This window comes from Paralichthys olivaceus, chromosome 15 (assembly GCF_024713975.1).
Source record: "Paralichthys olivaceus isolate ysfri-2021 chromosome 15, ASM2471397v2, whole genome shotgun sequence".
Taxonomy (NCBI): Eukaryota; Metazoa; Chordata; class Actinopteri; order Pleuronectiformes; family Paralichthyidae; genus Paralichthys; species Paralichthys olivaceus.
In genome coordinates, this window is record NC_091107.1 from 12,753,618 (window position 1) to 12,771,137 (window position 17,520).

Below are 17,520 nucleotides of genomic sequence, written 5' to 3' on the forward strand. Positions count from 1 at the left end.
TGTGGCCTCACATCCAGCCCCTTCGAAATATTTCAGGAAAGTATCCTGATTTCAGTCTGAAAGTAGCTGTAGAAGGACAACAGAATCTGTGCGAGCTACAAGTACGCAGAGCTTCTGTATTTTTGGGCCCTCTGTGACAGGTTGGTTCAGTAAAGCAGCAACTCTTTCCACTCGTATCAGTTTCTTTCACAGGGAGAGACCAGTAACTACAGGGAAACAAATGTTAATGAGGCACTTGACATTTAACTCCATAACGCTGCCACTTTGCCCCCTGCTGCTGTGTGAAATAACTATCAGCCCTGCAGGAAAGACTGGCAGCCTTGTGCATGGGATAAATAATTCTGTTGTTTGCAGAAACTGTAACCCCTGACAAAAACTCAGTCGCTTACCTTGTAAACTCCTTGTGTCCTTGTGTACGTGTTGTAGGAAGGATTCTCAAAGTATTTGTCGTTTGAGGTTGATAAAACTCATTGTTTATATTGCACACACCCATTAAAAGACTCTGTCATGTTACCTGAGAATTGTGGATCATTGCATGCTATTTTGGTTAATTATGCACAAAATACTCAATCTAACATTGTTTGAGAATCAACCACAGGTGTTTCTGCTGTTTTAGTACAAGCATTTTAATTACACTTAATTGGGTTCTAACATTCAGATGTGGAGCAGAATAAACACAGTCATAAGATTTTATTAAATGCAGCTAATGCATTATTTTATCCTCTTAAAATGAAATTAGTCCTTTTGTCTAAGGCTTGTTTCCAAACAGTAGTCATGAAGAACAACCTCCCTTATTCTCTTGAGAGCTTCTTCTTAATAGTCTGCTGCCTTTCTAAGTAGTTATAGCTGCCAGGGGGGAAAAAATCAATGCTGTACATTTATTTTGCTCCTTTAAGAGAAATATACGTTTAACATGTAATCTTCGATCACAAGCTCTTCTATAATCTCAGGTAAGCGAGTGATGGAGGCTCAAGAGATGAAGGTCACACCACATGTTGCCTTTAACTGCCACACTGAGCCCATCCTGGGGGCAGAACCACAGCTAATTATTTGAAGGAGGGAACCTCCTGAAGCCTCACTCCTCATCTCTGCCATTAATCTCTTCTCATTTGTTACTGTAAGTTAGTGTGCAGGAGCCTATTTGGAGACGTGCTGACTTTTCTTTCCAGGAGCCCAAACTGTTGCCGTCCGTCTTGTGGTAAGTGATATTGTGAATTTGATCGGTTAAGATAAATCTTGGGAAACTGTAAAAGTTCTTTGTGCAGATCCATGGAAACCACTTAAATCAGATAATGCCCATCTGCATGAGTGATGATAGTGGCAGTATATTTCATAGGTATGAACTCTTGTATTTTTATTGATAGAACTAAATGATAAAAAATGTGCATCTTTGGTTATTGATGAATGATGCTGTTCATTCACTGCTCTCTACGTGGATTAAGGAGTCATCTCAGTCTTCTCCAGCATCTACAACAATATAACTGTGGGGAAATAAAGCAATAATAGCAGCTCTACTTCTGCAATTTATGACAAACATACTGTGCAAGAGCCACAAGTCAATGTTAAATGTATTTACATTCTCAGCAAGCGGATAACCCCCCATGGGGCGGGCTGTGCTGCCTCCCCTCCCCTGCCGAACTCCTTTGAGACCCTCCCTGTGCCACTTGCAGCTGAGACCCAGGGAGCAGAATTAACAAGCAAATTGAAACAGACTCTATAGAACAGCACTCAGTAAAGCACATACCTCCAGCCAGAGCCAAAAGTTCCCTTTAATTCAATCAAACTGAACTAAATTGCACAGGCTCATTGATCCCAGTTCCATAAATCCATCAATTACTCCCTGGGAAATTGGTGAAAATGTAAAAAAAATTTAATTTTAAAGAAAGTAAAAGACTAAAGAATTATTTGCGGAAACAGGGAAAAAAGTATGTGCTTGATCTTTTTATCCCGAAGAAAGTCAAAGAAATCCTGTATCTGCCCATTTGTCTGGCCCAAATTTGAATGTTTTTTTTCTTGGCCCATACCACGTCTTTCTATCACGTTTTAGTAAAATAGGTAACAAACACACAATCGGCAATGAAAACATAACCTCCGTGACAGAGATACCTTCAGTACTGTGACACACACTGTGTAATCTTGTTTGTATTTTTTCTTATCTGATAACTTAACGTTTGACATTTTGCCGCAGGCTTGGCTGACTCTCGTGGGAAGAGGCAGGATGTCTAACAACATGGCCAAGATTGCAGATGCTCGAAAGACTGTAGAGCAGCTGAAACTGGAGGTGAACATAGAGAGGATGATGGTGAGTCAGTGAGTGACTGAGGTCCACAGCCATGAAATTATCTAAATATTTAACAGATCACTTCAGATTGATGAATATCTTGTGTTTTAATATGGAGTAAACTCTCACTCTCATGCATATACTTGTACCTTCTCAAAAGCAGTACATATTTTACAGATCACTTATGTAAGAGCAAACATACACATTCCAACAATACAAGCACAATTGTTGAATTAGCACCTTTAATTTAAAATGTTTCGAGAGTAAAGATGTCAAACTAAGGACAACAGATGTGCTTTAAGTCAGTTTTTCTATCCTCTCCTCTTTGATACACCTACACATTTTAATACAAACTCTTTCTCTGCAGGTATCCAAAGCAGCAGCTGATCTGATGGCCTACTGTGAAGCCCACGCCAAAGAGGACCCCCTGGTGACACCAGTGCCTTCCTCTGAGAACCCGTTTAGAGAGAAGAAATTATTCTGTGTAATACTATAACCCTCGTATTCACAAGACAAACAAAACTAATAATGAAGGTTCCTTTCAATGAATTCAGTGTCAAATTTAATGATGAAAAGAAAAAAAAAATTTGATTTAAAAACTAACAGTTTTGTATTTAAAGTCGTTCTTTGGTGACTGACTTTACTGACTTTATGATGACAATAAAATGGGAGCAAAGTTCATTCCCACACAGGCATGTGCTGCTGCCTCTCCTTGTGCACACAGATTAGATATTAACCAGGTTTTCACCAAATAGTTTCTAAACGTAATCTAAAATTAAACAATTCACGATAGTAATAAATAAATATTTGGTCATATCTCGGTATTAATGTTTTATATTATCTCGTTTTCAGATATCACAATCAGTAGGCAAAATAAATTACAGATGTGTTGTTTACATAAGCAATACATATACTTTCCACGTTTCCATGTTTTAATTTGTCCCTGAATAAACAACATTGTTTTTCTCCCTGGATGCCGTTACCAAGCATGGACGTCCCCTTGGTTTCAGAAACCAATGTAAATTATGGGTGGGGCCATCTTGTGATGTCAATACAGGTTTGAGGTGCGGGAAACAGGTGTGCATGGTTCACACTGTGACAGCTGCACACACTCACGGATTTCACCTGATCTCCAGAGCATTTGGGAGTTTGATTAGGTACGTACCTTTTTTTTAACTACACTGTAACTGAGGGAACGAAGGATCGGTTCACATGTAGTATCTGTGGAGAGGATATTGTAAAGATTGTGGTTCAAATGTGGAAATTACATTTGTGGAAGGTCAGTCTTTTTTACTGGGTATTTAGTATCAGTTGATTTGCCTACATGTAGATGCAGTGTGTGATATAAAGGTACTGACATCAACAGGGGTAGTCAAGAAAAACTTGTTTGACCAAGCGGGCAGATTCTAAAATACACCTGAGACTCTCACCCACTGTCACTGAAGGCGAGAGGAGGAAGTTAACTCTTCCTCTTGTTGGTCAGATTCGCAACTCAATCAGCCACAAACCGGAACAGAAATAAAACCTCAAACTTAAGTTACTATACTACGTCCATGTATCCATGTATATAAATGTCTCAGTGTCATATTGCATAACTTTCAATTTTTGAATCACTAACACTTGAATGACTGAAACCAGCGTTTCTACATCTGAGATAAAACAGCATGCTTTAGTGCAGTCTTGGCACTTGACGCTTTATTCCCATAGGAGCTCATTAAAAAATGTAGGGCTGCAATTATAAGATATTCAATATATATGAAATACAAGGAGTAAGTTACAAGCCAAACAATTTAATTTGAATAGAAAAGTAAAATAAGATAATCCTTTACTAGTCCCACGATGGGGAAATTTGCACATGGTTTTTAATATTTTCTGCTTCGGGCTGTATTTATAAGTGATGATTCATTGATCAGGGAAGTTCTACTGCTCCAATCATAAGTAATATTAATATCTCCACACAAGTTTCTTTATTCAAATACTTAAGGTTAAAAAACAAAGCTAAGTGTAAATTACTGGTATAATTTGAATGAAACTTCAGTTGGGACCCCACCCCTGAGTGTGCTCTGATAAGGTCCACTTTCACTGTGTTGGTTTTGAAACTGAAGTAAATCCTATTTGTAGTTGTGCAGAGTGACAGTTCCTTTTTCACCAACTATCTTTGAGATGTTCTAACAACTGTGAGCAGAGAGGACAGACACGTTTATTTCATGACCATTGATGCACACTGACTTTGCTAATGATTATTAGCCAGTCTGCTCAGTCTGTTTGGACACAAGGGACGTGATGGTCACAGGCTCTGACTCTCAGTTTTGCAAGACAAATGAGCTGCTATCATCTGAATGCGAGGGCCCACTTACCTCACTGAACTGAACTTGAAGTGATATTTTCATCTGGCAACATAACTATTTAAGTTTATACATTTGACAAAAGTACAGAATACTCATCCTGAACAAGTTGTGTGATATAATGGGATCATACCTGGTACATATAGGTAATACATTCAAGCAATTTACAGACATCTCATGAATACCTCAGCGATCTATACCCACTTTTTTATGTCAAAATGTCTGCTGTCAATGAATCACCCACTCATTCACTGGACCCTACTTTATTATAGAATAGAATGTCTTCATTGCACGGCTGTATAACAAACTTTTGCAAAAAACAGAGATGGATATAAATGAAAACCACCAATTTATGTGAGGAAGTGTGTAGTTCTGTGAACAGTATGTTGCCCTAAGTCCACTAGACCAAATGTTTGTGGCTCGTCATAGGCAGCAGGCTCTGTAAATGTCCTGGAGTGAAGGTAGCTGGTTGTGTCTGTGCTGATTTGATGACTCTCTGGAGCACTCTTGTCAGCCACAGAACAGCTGGCATACCAGGATGCTGAAGGTGAGTATGCTCTCCACAGTGCAGTGATAGAAGGACACGAGCAGTTCTTTGGACAGTTTGGCTCTCCTCAGTGTCCATAGAAAGTAGAGTTTTTTTTGTTTTATGCCTTCTTCACCAGAGATAGTGTTATCTGTTCACGTGAGGACCTGGGAGATATGTGTGCCCAGGACTTTGAAGCTAGTCACTCTCACTGTGTCTCCACTGACGTGTAGGGGAGCAGGTTCCTCTTTCTTTTCCTGAAACTGATGATCAGCTCCTTTGTTTTGGAGGAGCTGACAGTGTGCAGACTTCATTAGCATCAATACATTAGGGTGAAAAGCACATTGAAATAAACTTGTTTGCCTCAGTTTGTTCTGTGATGCGTCGCTCTGCTCATATTTACATTTGTATGACAGGTGGTTATTCCCGCTGCCCTCTCTCCTCTTGTCTCTCCACTGCGAGTGCAATGCATGATGGTATATTTTGCTCGGTTATTGAGCATCTGTTGCCAGCCACTTTGTGATATGTGAGTGGCACAGCCATTCTATTCCCAGCTGCCATTTGTTTCCCCTTGTCCTTTCTCTTAGCTGTCACTTGACCTCTTGTAATCATTACATGGCTCTAAACACCATAAAATAATCAGCCTGCACTTTCACCTCAAAGTTGACTCCTGTCACATTCACGGGAATAAAAGTGTTTGGTCAAAAATAAAACATTGAGATTCTCTCAAATGTACGTTATTGATTGCTCTGGTGTATTTCTTATGTTTGCAGGGTGAAACAATGGCCAACTTTGGAGGACATGCCATTCCCGGCACGTTTTTCCTGTTTTATGGCTTTTGGCTGACAGTGAAACACACTCTCCAACAAAACTGGAGGAAGAGTCAGCCCAACGGAAGACAGAACATGTCACCTTTATTTAAAAAAATGGACTACATCGAGGGAGGATTCAAAATATTTGCTTCATTTGTGGGTCAGTTTTTTTCCTCCTCAATCAGTCTGCATGTGTAAACCCTCCAAATCTGCCCTTGACTCATTTGTCTGATGTTGCCGTCACAGGTATTATGGTGGAACAGTTTGTGGTGGATGGGCCACACGCCCACCTGTTAAACACAGACAACAAGTCGTGGGTGAAGCTGATGAACTGGCAGCACAGCACCATGTATCTATTCTTTGGGATCTCAGGGATAGCATTGGTCACTAGCACCAAATCCAAACAGGCGCCACTTGGCGTTGACCGCCTTGCTCTCTCCATGGCTCTTTTTGTAGAAGGTAACCTGAGTTTTAACATTTTCCTTCAGATCACCAATGAACCTCTCGGATGTGTATTTGTGTTGTTTTCTGTGTCTGACTCTCCCCGTATCTTCCAGGGTTTCTGTTCTATTACCATGTGCACAGTCGTCCCCCTCTGGACAGCCACATCCACTCCCTGCTGCTCGTGGCTGTGTTTGGTGGATCAGCTAGTACCATGTTGGAGGTGTTCATGAGAGACAACTTTATTTTGGAGTTGCTCAGGGGGTGTCTGTTCATCCTGCAGGGCTCATGGTTCTTCCAGGTGATTTACAGAAATGTGTAAAATGTGATTTGTGAATGTGTCCACAAACATGATAGTGTACATTTGCAGAATATTTTTGAACTGATTTGACACGTGTCACACATTCAAACACTGTTTTTTGTAGCATCCCATGCAGAAGGCTCTTTATCAACACTGTTTGTTGTTTCAGATTGGATTTGTTCTTTATCCTTTAAACGGAGTTGAGTGGGACTTGACCTTGCACGACAACATCATGTTTATCACAATGTGCTTCTGCTGGCATTTAGCTGTCGCCCTTGTTTTGGTCACCTGCACAGTGTGTGTGGTTTGTTGGTAAGTATCCATACATACATTACATTACCTGTGGAACTGTCAGTTATAGAATGTGCCAGAGCCAAATGCAAAAAAACAGGTCAACTGGACTTGGTTGAGTTTCTTGATGACTCTCATCCAAGAGGCTTCTTCACTTTTATGTACAAACTGCATACAATATAGTCGTGACTTCCATCCTCAGGAAGTTTCGCTACAATTCACACCTTAGGACACATGACTCAGAGGGGACGGGTGGGTCGACGACTCTCAACGAAACTAGCAGCAGGGTGGGTCCAGCGTCTCGGGTTACCTCAACGACTCCTAAAGACCCTACAAGTTAAATACCTGGGCCTCCCAGCAGTCAGTGAGAACTGAAGAAGCCTCTTGGATGAGACGTGAAACGTCTACAAGAAACTCAACCAAGTCCAGTAGACCTGTTTCTTAGCACTTGGATATACCATGACCAGGATGACTGAGAACCTCCACATACGTATTGCCATAGCTATAGGTTTATACAGAGGGAAATTAATTAAAAGACATTTGGAATCAAGTAAATTACACAAAATTAACTCTAATTAGCCTCAACTGTAAAATGATTTTATTTTATGTGCAGGGGAAATGAGGGATTGTCACAAATATTCTGGGCAGAACTGGTTCATCTCAAAGTCCCTTCACTTATCAGAGTGACACGATGGCTGGGAGTCATTCAAAAGAGATGTTTATATGGCAACTAGAGAATAGCCCACTAGCCCATTTTATAGTTTTGATTGTTTTATTAAAATAAATCAATATACTATCTAGTTCCCAAAACATTTAGGAACCTTTGGTTTAGGCTAAAAACACATTTCCATTCCATTCCAGTCTGAACACTCATTTATTCTGATCTCTGAACCTTTTGAAGTGTTTTATGATTGACATGTATTTTTTAGATCAAAAAGTCTCATCAGAAAACACGCCGCACTCGACACGTTGAATTAATTTTAAAACGTTTAATCTGCCTTAAGGATATGTGTTGTTCTGAAACCTGCATGCAACCTTTACTTGTTAGTCTTGACATGTATAACATGACCATCATACATTTACATGATTGTGTGCCTTCATGCATACACTGTGAGATGCACATATCAAATGAAAACCTGCTCTGCAGCAATAGTACTGGTCAATACTGGACCTCTCAAATATTTCTCTTTCTCTGCGAGATACTTTGTAAGACGACTTTTTGGAAGTTAAGTTGAGTTAGAGAGGACAGCAGCAGAAAGACAGTTGTTCTTTGTTGTTTATGTGTTTCCTAAAGTTTTCCTCTCTTGTTCCAACAGCACAGTAAAGAGATTCTCAGGAAGGGCACAAGACATAGAAATTGGAATGAGAAACACATCCTCAGAGACAAGTTGCCAGAAAGCTTTGCTTGAAGAGTCTGATGAAGAGTGATGGCTGTGTTTTGGTTCTTTCAATTTTTATTTCCTTTTCTATGTTTATGGTCTGTGTGTATCTCAAGCTGCTGTTTGCACAGTGTAATTTAGATTTTTTTTGTTTAAATTTTTTTTTTATGAAAAAACAAACAAATCTATCTGTTATTATGGTTTATTCAACAACTGGTAAGAGAACTAATGATGTATTAACAGTCAAATAAGAAAATATGAGCCCAACTCACTTCACACATATATTGTACTTCATCACACATTTAATGAAATGACAAACACAAGGAAGCGAAGATGCATACAATTATAAAGAGAAGTGGAGAATAATAATAATTCAGGAGACGAATAATGACAACTTCAGTCTGAACACAAGCCCATAGCAATTACAGAAAAGAAAGGTTTTTGCCAGCCTTTTTAGAGATTGTCCCAAAAAAAGGCTTATGACATACTGTAACAAGGTTATTAAGTAGAACAGTCATGTCAAATCACCAAATACAGGCATGTGCGTGATGGACTGGACATACGATTCAGGTAGGATCACTGTTGAGGAGCAGGTGGGGGATCAGGTGCACATTTGGGTGTCGGTGCTGTTGTGACCACGACAGTGGAAACTGATTTGGGAGAGCCCGTGGCCATGTGCTGCTGGAGCTGCTGTGCCTGAACCGTCTGGATGCGAACCTAAAGGAAGAAAGATAGTTCACTCCAGGTGGCTCCATGTTTGTTTAAGAAGCCATTTAGCATTTCCTTATAGGTAATAGTCATTATGCCTTGTAATATATGGCCTTGTATATCCACATTTAAACTAACCTGTGTGGCCTGTCCTTGCTGCTGAAGCTGTTGGAACTGTTGTGCTGTGACAAAGCTGACTGGTTTGTTTCCTGCAATCAGCTTTGTGCCAGCAGGCATCGTGGTGAGGATGATGTTCCTGCCCAGGCTGCTGAGGCTGCTCAGAGAATTGAAATGAAAAAAATGTCAGTGTACCAGCCCAACTTAGAAGCTGTAGAGAAATTCTGTCCGGAAAAACAGAGGATGCATAAATTACATGCATTTATGTTAGAGGCTCTGAAACTGATTCCCATGAAACGTAGCTGTCATCTTGACAATCAAAGCATTGAATCTCACAGAAAATTCTAATTAAATAAAAGTGGAAATCTCAAAATAACACAAACTTAACTTGTAAAATTCTTATTCATTCCATCAGGAGAAGGTCTTAACATGAGTAAATAAAATAAATAACAGAGGACTATGAGACTTACTTTGCGTTCAGGCTTCCTTTTACAATCGGTGTGGTCACTACGCTCTTGCTCTTCAGTGGTTGGTTCAGGACAGAGATCGGCACAGTGATTCGTGTAGGTAACTTCCCCTATGGTTAAAGAAAAGGATTGTTCCTGAGTCATGAGGCTTTCAGATGCTGTACTTGAATACTGAGCGTTTATTGGTCAGCTTAAAGCCCGATGATACACAAGCTTGTCAATGTTGGTCTACTGCTGGTGTGTATGTTATAAAAACATATGTATAAAAACTTTTTTTCACAGTAAATAATGCAAAAAAATATGCTTTTGGTAAGAGATGGTGTCATCACACAGTTTGTCCAGCAGAGTGCACTTTAACTACATTGTACACTACACTCAGTCTGCACCACATGTAGTCAAGCAGTGTCATATGTCACTAACTAGTTTGTAGAATAGAGAAGTCCTCATCATCTTATCTTTTCTGAAAGTACTCCAAAATATGTGTATGTGTGCAGTTTACTCACTGACTGCTTTGTACATTAGTCTAATGATCTTTAAGTTGATATTTTGTTGTTCTACACACCACAGATGTAGGAAGGAAAGCAACATGGAGAGTGAATGTGACACAGAACTGGAAACATGATAAAACAACGTAGATCAATGAAGAAAATAATACAAATAAAACACAAACTGTTATATCCTAAAGGTTTTCATGTTAAAAAGGTGAAGGTACTGAAAAAAATGTGTGTACACGCCATTAGCCTAAATAAGTATTTGCATTTCAATCATTTTATTTTTCAAACAGCCAGGAACTCTTTTTTAATGTTAAGCTCACTGACTAAACACTTTCAAATATAGCAAAAGAGTGTGGTTCTTTTAGATGACTTTTTGCTGTACAATAGCCATAATTACAGGATTGAATAACATATCTCATCTGAAAGGATCTGTAGAGGAAGTAAATGATTCTCTTACCGTTTGTGTAGTAACCACTGTAGCAGGGACCTGCCGCACAGTGGCCGTAGCTGTTCCTAACGTCAGAGGTGAACAAGAGGCTCCAGGAGCCACTGTGATCCCCTTCGCACCAGCTACAACGCTGGCAGCCATGGTCACCACATTAGCACAAGTGGACACAGTGATTGGTTTACTGCCAGTAGTGGTCGTCATTGTGATGGTCTGACCCTGTTTCTGAGGGATAACACCAAGCCCTGGCATTATCCGAATGGTGGTGCCACTCTTGTCAGGGGAGGTCACGGTGGAGAAGGTCCTCGTTTTTTGGTCGGCCGTGACAGCCAGTGTCGGCATCAGACGTATGGCTGTGTCTCCTGCTGCCTTCAACAAGGTGGAGGTGATGTGGCTCGCTTTAGTGGTCTGTACTTCCCCTGTGCAGGACACAGTGCTGGAGGCAGAGGAAGGGTGGGGCGGCGTCACATGCAGAGTGGCTGATATGCTCTTGCTGGTGGCGGTGCCCAGGAAGTCAGGGGTGAGTTTGACGGTTGCAACTGGTGATTTGGCGAGAGTCGCCATCATGTCTGGGGTTATCCGCAGCACCGTCTGGCCTTTGGCGTCTGTAGTGATGGAGGACGGTGGAAGACGTAGCACATCTTTACCCTGAATACGCAAGTTTGTAGCAGTTATTGGAATTCCTGCTCCTCCTGGTGTCTTCATTCCCAGCTGTCCTGTGATAGACACCTGCGAAAAAACAAGCAAAAGGCAAAACTTCAGCCTTCTTGTACTTTGAGATAAACTGGTAGTCGACCTAACTGATCAAATATCCCATCAAAAAAAAAAAATGCTTCACCTGTTTGATGTTGGAGCTGGCAACTCCTTGCAGCACAGCAGGGGAAGCAGGGTTGTTGGCCGGGCTTCCAGGTGATCCAGTCGGAGGTTTGGCGACAGTTACTGCTGACACTGACAGGGTGGTTGGCACGTGGACTGGACTACTCACAGACTGAGTCCTCAGAGGCACAGACACCACAGTCTATTGAAAAGATAATTTATTATACATTTTCAATGTACAAAACAAACACAGATATTCATCTTATACTTAATTTAGTTATTCTCGTTACCTGCGAAATACCCTTGGCTGCCACTGACAGCGGCATCCTGATCTGATGGGGGGTCTGATGGACCAGTGTGGCCTTCTGACTTCCTGCTGATGAGCTCAAACTTGCCTGAGTAGAAACTACCCGCACCTGAGGAAGGGAGCCCGCCGCCAGATGACTCACAATCCGAGCAGCGTGTTGGGACGTGACCGGCTGGGACACAGGTGGGCCAGCCTTAGTGGTGGGTAAGATGGTTCCCAGCTGAGGCAACGAAGGTGGGGACACTAGGAGAACACTGGGACAGCGAGAAGGAGAGCAGGAAATCACAAGATTCAGTCTCAAATAGCTTAGATGAAACATGAATTTACTTTATTTATTGTACAATATAAATAAGAACAAAAATATCTTGTGTCTGACCCTGGGCTGGTTTTTATTGTCTCTGGGACTACAGTTTTTGTCGGCGTGGTGGCCACGCAGGGTAAGGGTGACTTCGGGGTTCCAGGTGTGTTTGGGGTGGGTGTAGTTGGTGTTGGTGACATGGGATTGGAGCCCATATCCTGTCCCGCCTCCCAACATCCAGGGGTTTTACTGCCTCCGTCTTTACTTCCAGACTTCTAAAACATAAATGGGCAATGAGATTCACAATCAGCAACTAAAATGTGCTTTCCTCAGAAAATGTATATGTATCTGATCTGCGAAATGCAACTAGTTGTTTTTCTGCAGTAAAGTGCAGTGGACTAACAGGCTTGGATGCTGGTTTAGGCTTCTGCTGTAGAGCTTTTCTCGCTTTTGCAGCTGCAGCTTGAGCTTGGTGGATCCGCTCTGGGGGGAAGAAAGAAAAAAAGAATCAGCACTTTTTCGATTCGGTTTGATCTTTAACGTTTTGAAAAATGTAAAAATGTGTGGGTCTAGCAGAGCTAAAAGGTGATAGTAAGAAATAGTTTACATCTTCTCTTCAGACTTGCTTCCACTCACAAACTACAGTTGTTGCTTACCAAACTCCTCTTGACTGCGATGACGGTGCAGGTAAATCCACAGTTTGCGGCCGATGTCGTATTTCACACAAGGATCTTTTTCATAATGAAGTCTATCCAGGGCTCCACTGACAACTGTGTTCACCTTTGTGGAAAACAAAGATCATCACTCACAGGAAATTTCACTATTAGGCCACAACTTGAAGGTAACAAATGTAAAAGAAGCTCAGCAATCAGTGATAATCCTCATCTATGCCAACACCTGAAACCGTAGTAGTAGTAACACAGCCTGACAAAGCTGAAAGCAAATCAATCATACCTGAGCACTAGTGACATCTGGAGCAAGAAACTGTGAGTCTTTCAACAGTTCACAGATCTCTGCCCTTGTTCCTTCTCCATTGGGTAACCTGGCTGCCGCATCCCGCACTATGGAAATAGAGGAAGAGGGAAAAAGAAGTATGTAATTGCTTTCCTTTTGCAAAAACTGATTTGTGTAGTCTGAGTGAAACCGCCGGTCTAACCCAGAGAGAGAATGGTGACGTATGGCGGTCGGTCAGAGCGGAGCAGCGTGTGCTCCCTGGCTTTGTTGAGAGACATCTCTTTATCGAACACTCCTTTAACAGGCCCCACCACAGATTCAAAGCCATGCATCCTAAAGGTGAAGGCTTTATGTGGCTGGTTGTATCGCTGCTGCTCCTAATAAACACAAAAACAGTGTGTTGTTGTAAAGAGTTCGTGTCCTGGTAAAAGAGACCAAACGGTATGAAACTGTTATTCCAGAGGAAAGAACAAACCTGGACTTGAAACACTTGTCTTTCATCTCCAGTGCTGGGCCGCACCACATAATCAGTCGAACTGATGGTTAAAGACATGAAACTGTTAACTAACAGCACTGATATTAAAACTCAAAACACTTCAATGTTAAATGAAGTAAAAAAATAGCATGTCCTGCCAATCACAACTTTGATCTTTGTATTGCACATTTAAAGTACAGCCTAATATCTGTTTTATTTTTAGATTGCTGCCATTCTAATTCTCTACCTATTAACTGTTATTATAATTGGTGAATGACAGAATCTTACCCTCTTTGTGTGGGTGAAGTCATCTCCATCATGTCTTCACTTTCTGTCTGTGGAAAACAAAAAGAGTTAGATACAAATACACCAACTCAGTACAATCTATAAAGTGAGTGATAAGACAGAACTTGTAGTAACTATGCTACCTTGACAACTAAATCTTTAGAGTCCATCCACAACTGGAAGAGTGCACTGAGATCCTTCTCTGTATCATGAGTAGGGCCTGAAATAGATCATGGACATTAATCTCAATAATCAGAATCATCCCCAAACAACACGACCTTCATCAATCAGGAACTTCTTACCAATCCACCTCCACTGCTGAGAATCATCAGAAAACTCCACAAATGGAGCAAAGCCACTGGGGAGCGCGATCATGCCATCTGATGGATTGAAGTAAGAGTGTGAGTGAGTGAGTAACATGGGGTGAAAAATAAAGTCGGACTAGTTCTGTGTGAGTGACCAATGCTACTGACCTTTAGTCTCCCCTGCAAGAAACTGCAGAGCTTGAAGAACCAAGTCAGACCAACAGGAAGCAGATGAAAACCACACGTTGAGGGAGCTGGCTGGAGAGGACTGCCACATCTGAACTTTCTCCTCCAACTGAGAAATCAAAACATACATGTTACAGTTTGTAGTCAAAACTGTGATCAATTAGAAATATGATCATTACGGGAGACTCTGTGATGAGTGCATACCATTAAAGTACTGGCAAGAGTCTCTGTCCTTAAGATGTTCTCCAACAAGCTGAAAAAGCTGACAGCTATTTCCTCAACTGCGACCGGGCTGCTCTGACACTCCTCCACAATTCTGAAATAATAACGGTTCTTTACATTAGTTATATCTAATATAGCAGAAGACTAATTCAGACATGCACTGAACTCTGAAGAATCTCTGGAGATTATCCGGAGGCGCTGTTTGCGAGAACCTAAATCACAGAGTTAGAGGTCCAGACATTCTCTGAGTCTAAAACAGCTTAAATGTTCTTGACAACAGTGTGGTACAAGACTCACTCTTCCTTGATGTGTTGCAGTGGAGTAGACGGTGTGTCGGGCAAGGAGTTGATGATGTTCCCTTGTGGAGCTGACGGTGTGTCTGTAGGTGCAAGACTTTCAAAGGGATCCTCAGATTCCACTTTTATTGTCCTCATTTTCTTCTTTTTTCTTTCATCTCTCATTTTCTTCTTAGGTAGAGACAGATCAAAGTGTACTGGAAGATAAGAAATGCAGAAATACACATTTTAAACTGTGAGTCATGAAGTGATACTTTGATTTAGGTTTTCTCTTTTTTAATATTAGTTTACTCACACATATTAGTCCCCTTCCGACCAATATTTGCTCTTGAAAGTACATCTCCAAGGTGGATATCAGAGGTCATCAAGTCCGGATGGTCCTGTATAATACAATAATTAGTGTCACATCGAATGTACAAGTTAAGACTAAATTATATGGATTTTTTAAATCACTTACAGGCTGTCGCTTCCTCTTCTCTCGATGATTTTGCAGCATGACTTTCAAGTCTTGCTCACCCAGTTCTATTTTCTCTGTTTAGAAATAACATTTCTTTTAGCATCATTCATTCATACATAAAGTAAGGGCAACATCATATGGATATTGCAGATTTTACTGACCAGTACTCTTCATGTCTTGGGTAGAGAGGCTGGGAAAGACTCTGAGTGAAACAGTTGGAGAGGAAGGGGATTGTGGTGCTGCAGTCCATGACGATATGTCTACAAGCATAAAGATAAACAAAAGACTCAATAAGATCTGTTTCAAATGAATCTGCTTTTTGGCGCTTGTACTGTTTCCTACTAATGTTTTAGTCCTTTTTTTATTTTGCATATTTTACAATTGCTTGTGCCTAACACCTAAATCAACTTGTGAACTCTAATTTCATGGAAGCACTTTAGAAATAAAAAGGTATTTTGATAATAATGAGAGAACAGACTGACCGTCATCATCAGATGAAGCATTGCTGTCTCCACACTCAGTTTTGACCTCCTTCAATATGCGGCTCAATCGTCTCCTCACCCTTGGTTCCCGCATTTCAGCATGACTCTTGGTCGGCAACTTTCTTTTTGGTGGAAAGTCCAAACCATTATGAACCGCAAACTCCAGCAGCTCCTACAACAAAAGGACATTGAAATACCTACTGCATGAGGGCATGTGCTTTGTACTTAAAACTTCTAGTAAAAATACCTTTCTGGAGACGAGGATTTGCTTCAACAGTCTGTGATAATACTGCTGGCGGGAGTACAACTGTCGCTTTCTCTGAGACTTGGCACACAACTGTCTGTACTTGACCACCTCGGGATTGAAGTAACCATCTGGAATGAAATAATCATGATCACAGAGTGTTTTATTGACTGAATTTTATTAATTCATCCAGCTTTATAAATATTTTGGGTTTTGGTGAGTGAACATAAGGGTAAATAGGAAGTACCTCTGAATAGTTTTTGTGCAAGATGAAGGGGGTTACCAAAGTTGAAATCTCTGTTGTTGAACAGATCACTGATGGTGCTGTCCTGCTCCGCAGCATTGTTGTCAGGAAACTGTGGTAAAAACTGACGAAGGTGCTGCCTCTGGGAATCTGTCAGTGCGTTAGTCCAGGTGCTCTCGCTCATCACAGAGAAGAAGATGTCAGGCTGGGGAAAACATATGGAAACAAGCAAATGTTAATGCATCGTATATTAACCTGCACACAGCCAACCACTACAGAGAGGAGCAGGCGACTCACGTCCTCCAGCAGATCCTCTGGAAGGTTGACCCTGCAGTTTCCCAGCATGCATTCCTCTGTGATCTGTCCATCGTTTTCTTCTTTTGGATCAATAGCGTTTGTCAGCATGTGTGTGAGGGCATCCATTCTTCTGCAAGTCTGTCCGCACAGAAGAACACACGACTACAAAGTCAAACACATTCTCGTTTCAATCTGCAGATAGCTCCAGCTGATGCGTTTGCTTCCGGTCATTCAACTTGCAAACACTGTCGGGGTTAAAGCTTTGAAATAGTCAGATCGTCAAGCAACACATATCGAATCCAAGCAATATTAGTGAGGATTCACCAATGTCAAAACATTAGCCACTTAGCGAGCTAAGCTAAAAGCTATGTTAGCAAGAGAGCCCGTTAAAGCGTTTGCATTCCTCTTTGAATTTTCAACGCAAAAAACGTGATATATAATAATATGTTTAAGCAGGTTTCAGTGTTGTGACCGAGCTAACATGGGTTAAAAACATGTAGCAGCTCTTACCTGACAGTGTTTGCTGTTTCGGAAACGAAGAGGGAAGTGTTTGACCGACGGACCATTTTCTTCTTCTACTGGTTGGACACCGCTCCACTCGCGCGTGCTGCTGCCCTCCACAGGAAGTCAACGAACACATGGTAAATATATTTGTAGAAGTCTAAAGATTTTAACCAAATCTTCACATTTTGTCTCATTCAGTTTTCATTCACAAATTCTGCCACAAGTGTAACTTAACACAGTCGCTCCCCGATCAATGGTCGACTGCTGGTAGCTAGCTAACCTTAGCTAAAGTTGCTAATGGGTTTAATTTAGCTTATCTCAATGTGTTTCCTCAAGTTGTTTTCAACTTCTTTCTTCTTTTAGTTTCTGTTCCCCCAGAGGATGTGGAGCAAACCTGAAGCTCCATGGGCCCCTGAGGACCTGGGGCCCCCGGGCATTAATACCTCTGCCCAGTGGGTGATTCAACTTTGAAGGTAAACTTTGGCTAATTACAACCCATATGATTAATGTTGTTTACTAGTCTAAAGAAGAATGATGAAGT

General features: G+C 41.2%; 3 protein-coding genes across 4 annotated transcripts; 2 read left to right on the forward strand and 1 right to left on the reverse strand.

Moving 5' to 3' along the window:
- The first annotated feature begins 691 nt into the window (after positions 1-691).
- On the forward strand, positions 692-3,140 carry gng8 (guanine nucleotide binding protein (G protein), gamma 8). The gene is made up of 3 exons (XM_020086074.2): positions 692-1,198; positions 2,189-2,302; positions 2,649-3,140. The coding sequence occupies exons 2-3, from the start codon at positions 2,219-2,221 to the stop codon at positions 2,775-2,777; spliced, it is 213 nt and encodes a 70-aa protein (XP_019941633.1). The 5' UTR covers positions 692-1,198; positions 2,189-2,218; the 3' UTR covers positions 2,778-3,140.
- A 185-nt stretch (positions 3,141-3,325) lies between these two features.
- Positions 3,326-9,981, forward strand: tmem45b (transmembrane protein 45B). 2 transcript variants are annotated; one of them, XM_020085843.2, is made up of 6 exons: positions 3,326-3,438; positions 5,926-6,124; positions 6,211-6,423; positions 6,522-6,706; positions 6,876-7,018; positions 8,314-9,981. In XM_020085843.2, exons 2-6 carry the CDS (start codon positions 5,935-5,937, stop codon positions 8,423-8,425), a joined length of 843 nt encoding a protein of 280 aa, XP_019941402.2. In that variant the 5' UTR covers positions 3,326-3,438; positions 5,926-5,934; the 3' UTR covers positions 8,426-9,981. The 2 variants fall into 2 exon arrangements, with proteins under 2 accessions (XP_019941402.2, XP_019941401.2); XM_020085842.2 differs by having other exon boundaries at positions 3,436-3,560.
- Positions 8,313-17,102, reverse strand: nfrkb (nuclear factor related to kappaB binding protein). Its single transcript, XM_020085841.2, has 26 exons — positions 16,986-17,102; positions 16,476-16,613; positions 16,182-16,383; positions 15,938-16,065; positions 15,691-15,862; positions 15,370-15,468; positions 15,209-15,282; positions 15,047-15,131; positions 14,753-14,948; positions 14,438-14,549; positions 14,216-14,342; positions 14,045-14,122; positions 13,886-13,962; positions 13,746-13,792; positions 13,458-13,518; positions 13,185-13,359; positions 12,983-13,089; positions 12,685-12,808; positions 12,432-12,511; positions 12,107-12,303; positions 11,714-11,984; positions 11,446-11,625; positions 10,620-11,336; positions 9,672-9,778; positions 9,223-9,358; positions 8,313-9,093 (listed from the first exon to the last, which is right to left on the reverse strand). The coding sequence occupies exons 2-26, from the start codon at positions 16,599-16,601 to the stop codon at positions 8,953-8,955; spliced, it is 3,819 nt and encodes a 1,272-aa protein (XP_019941400.2). The 5' UTR covers positions 16,602-16,613; positions 16,986-17,102; the 3' UTR covers positions 8,313-8,952.
- Between the last annotated feature and the right edge of the window lie 418 nt (positions 17,103-17,520).

Bases quoted from the DNA above. Each gene is read 5' to 3' on its own strand.
- nfrkb (XM_020085841.2), bottom strand. From the start codon at position 16,601: ATGGATGCCCTCACACACATGCTGACAAACGCTATTGATCCAAAAGAA. The intron at 13,360-13,457 runs GTTTGTTCTTTC...TGTGTTTATTAG, and splicing joins GACAAGTGTTTCAAGTCCAG to GAGCAGCAGCGATACAACCA. The intron at 12,809-12,982 runs GTATGATTGATT...TTTTCCACAAAG, and splicing joins CAGATGTCACTAGTGCTCAG to GTGAACACAGTTGTCAGTGG.
- gng8 (XM_020086074.2), top strand. From the start codon at position 2,219: ATGTCTAACAACATGGCCAAGATTGCAGATGCTCGAAAGACTGTAGAG. The intron at 2,303-2,648 runs GTGAGTCAGTGA...CTTTCTCTGCAG, and splicing joins TGAACATAGAGAGGATGATG to GTATCCAAAGCAGCAGCTGA.
- tmem45b (XM_020085842.2), top strand. From the start codon at position 3,537: ATGTGGAAATTACATTTGTGGAAG. The intron at 6,125-6,210 runs GTCAGTTTTTTT...TTGCCGTCACAG, and splicing joins AATATTTGCTTCATTTGTGG to GTATTATGGTGGAACAGTTT. The intron at 6,707-6,875 runs GTGATTTACAGA...TTGTTGTTTCAG, and splicing joins AGGGCTCATGGTTCTTCCAG to ATTGGATTTGTTCTTTATCC.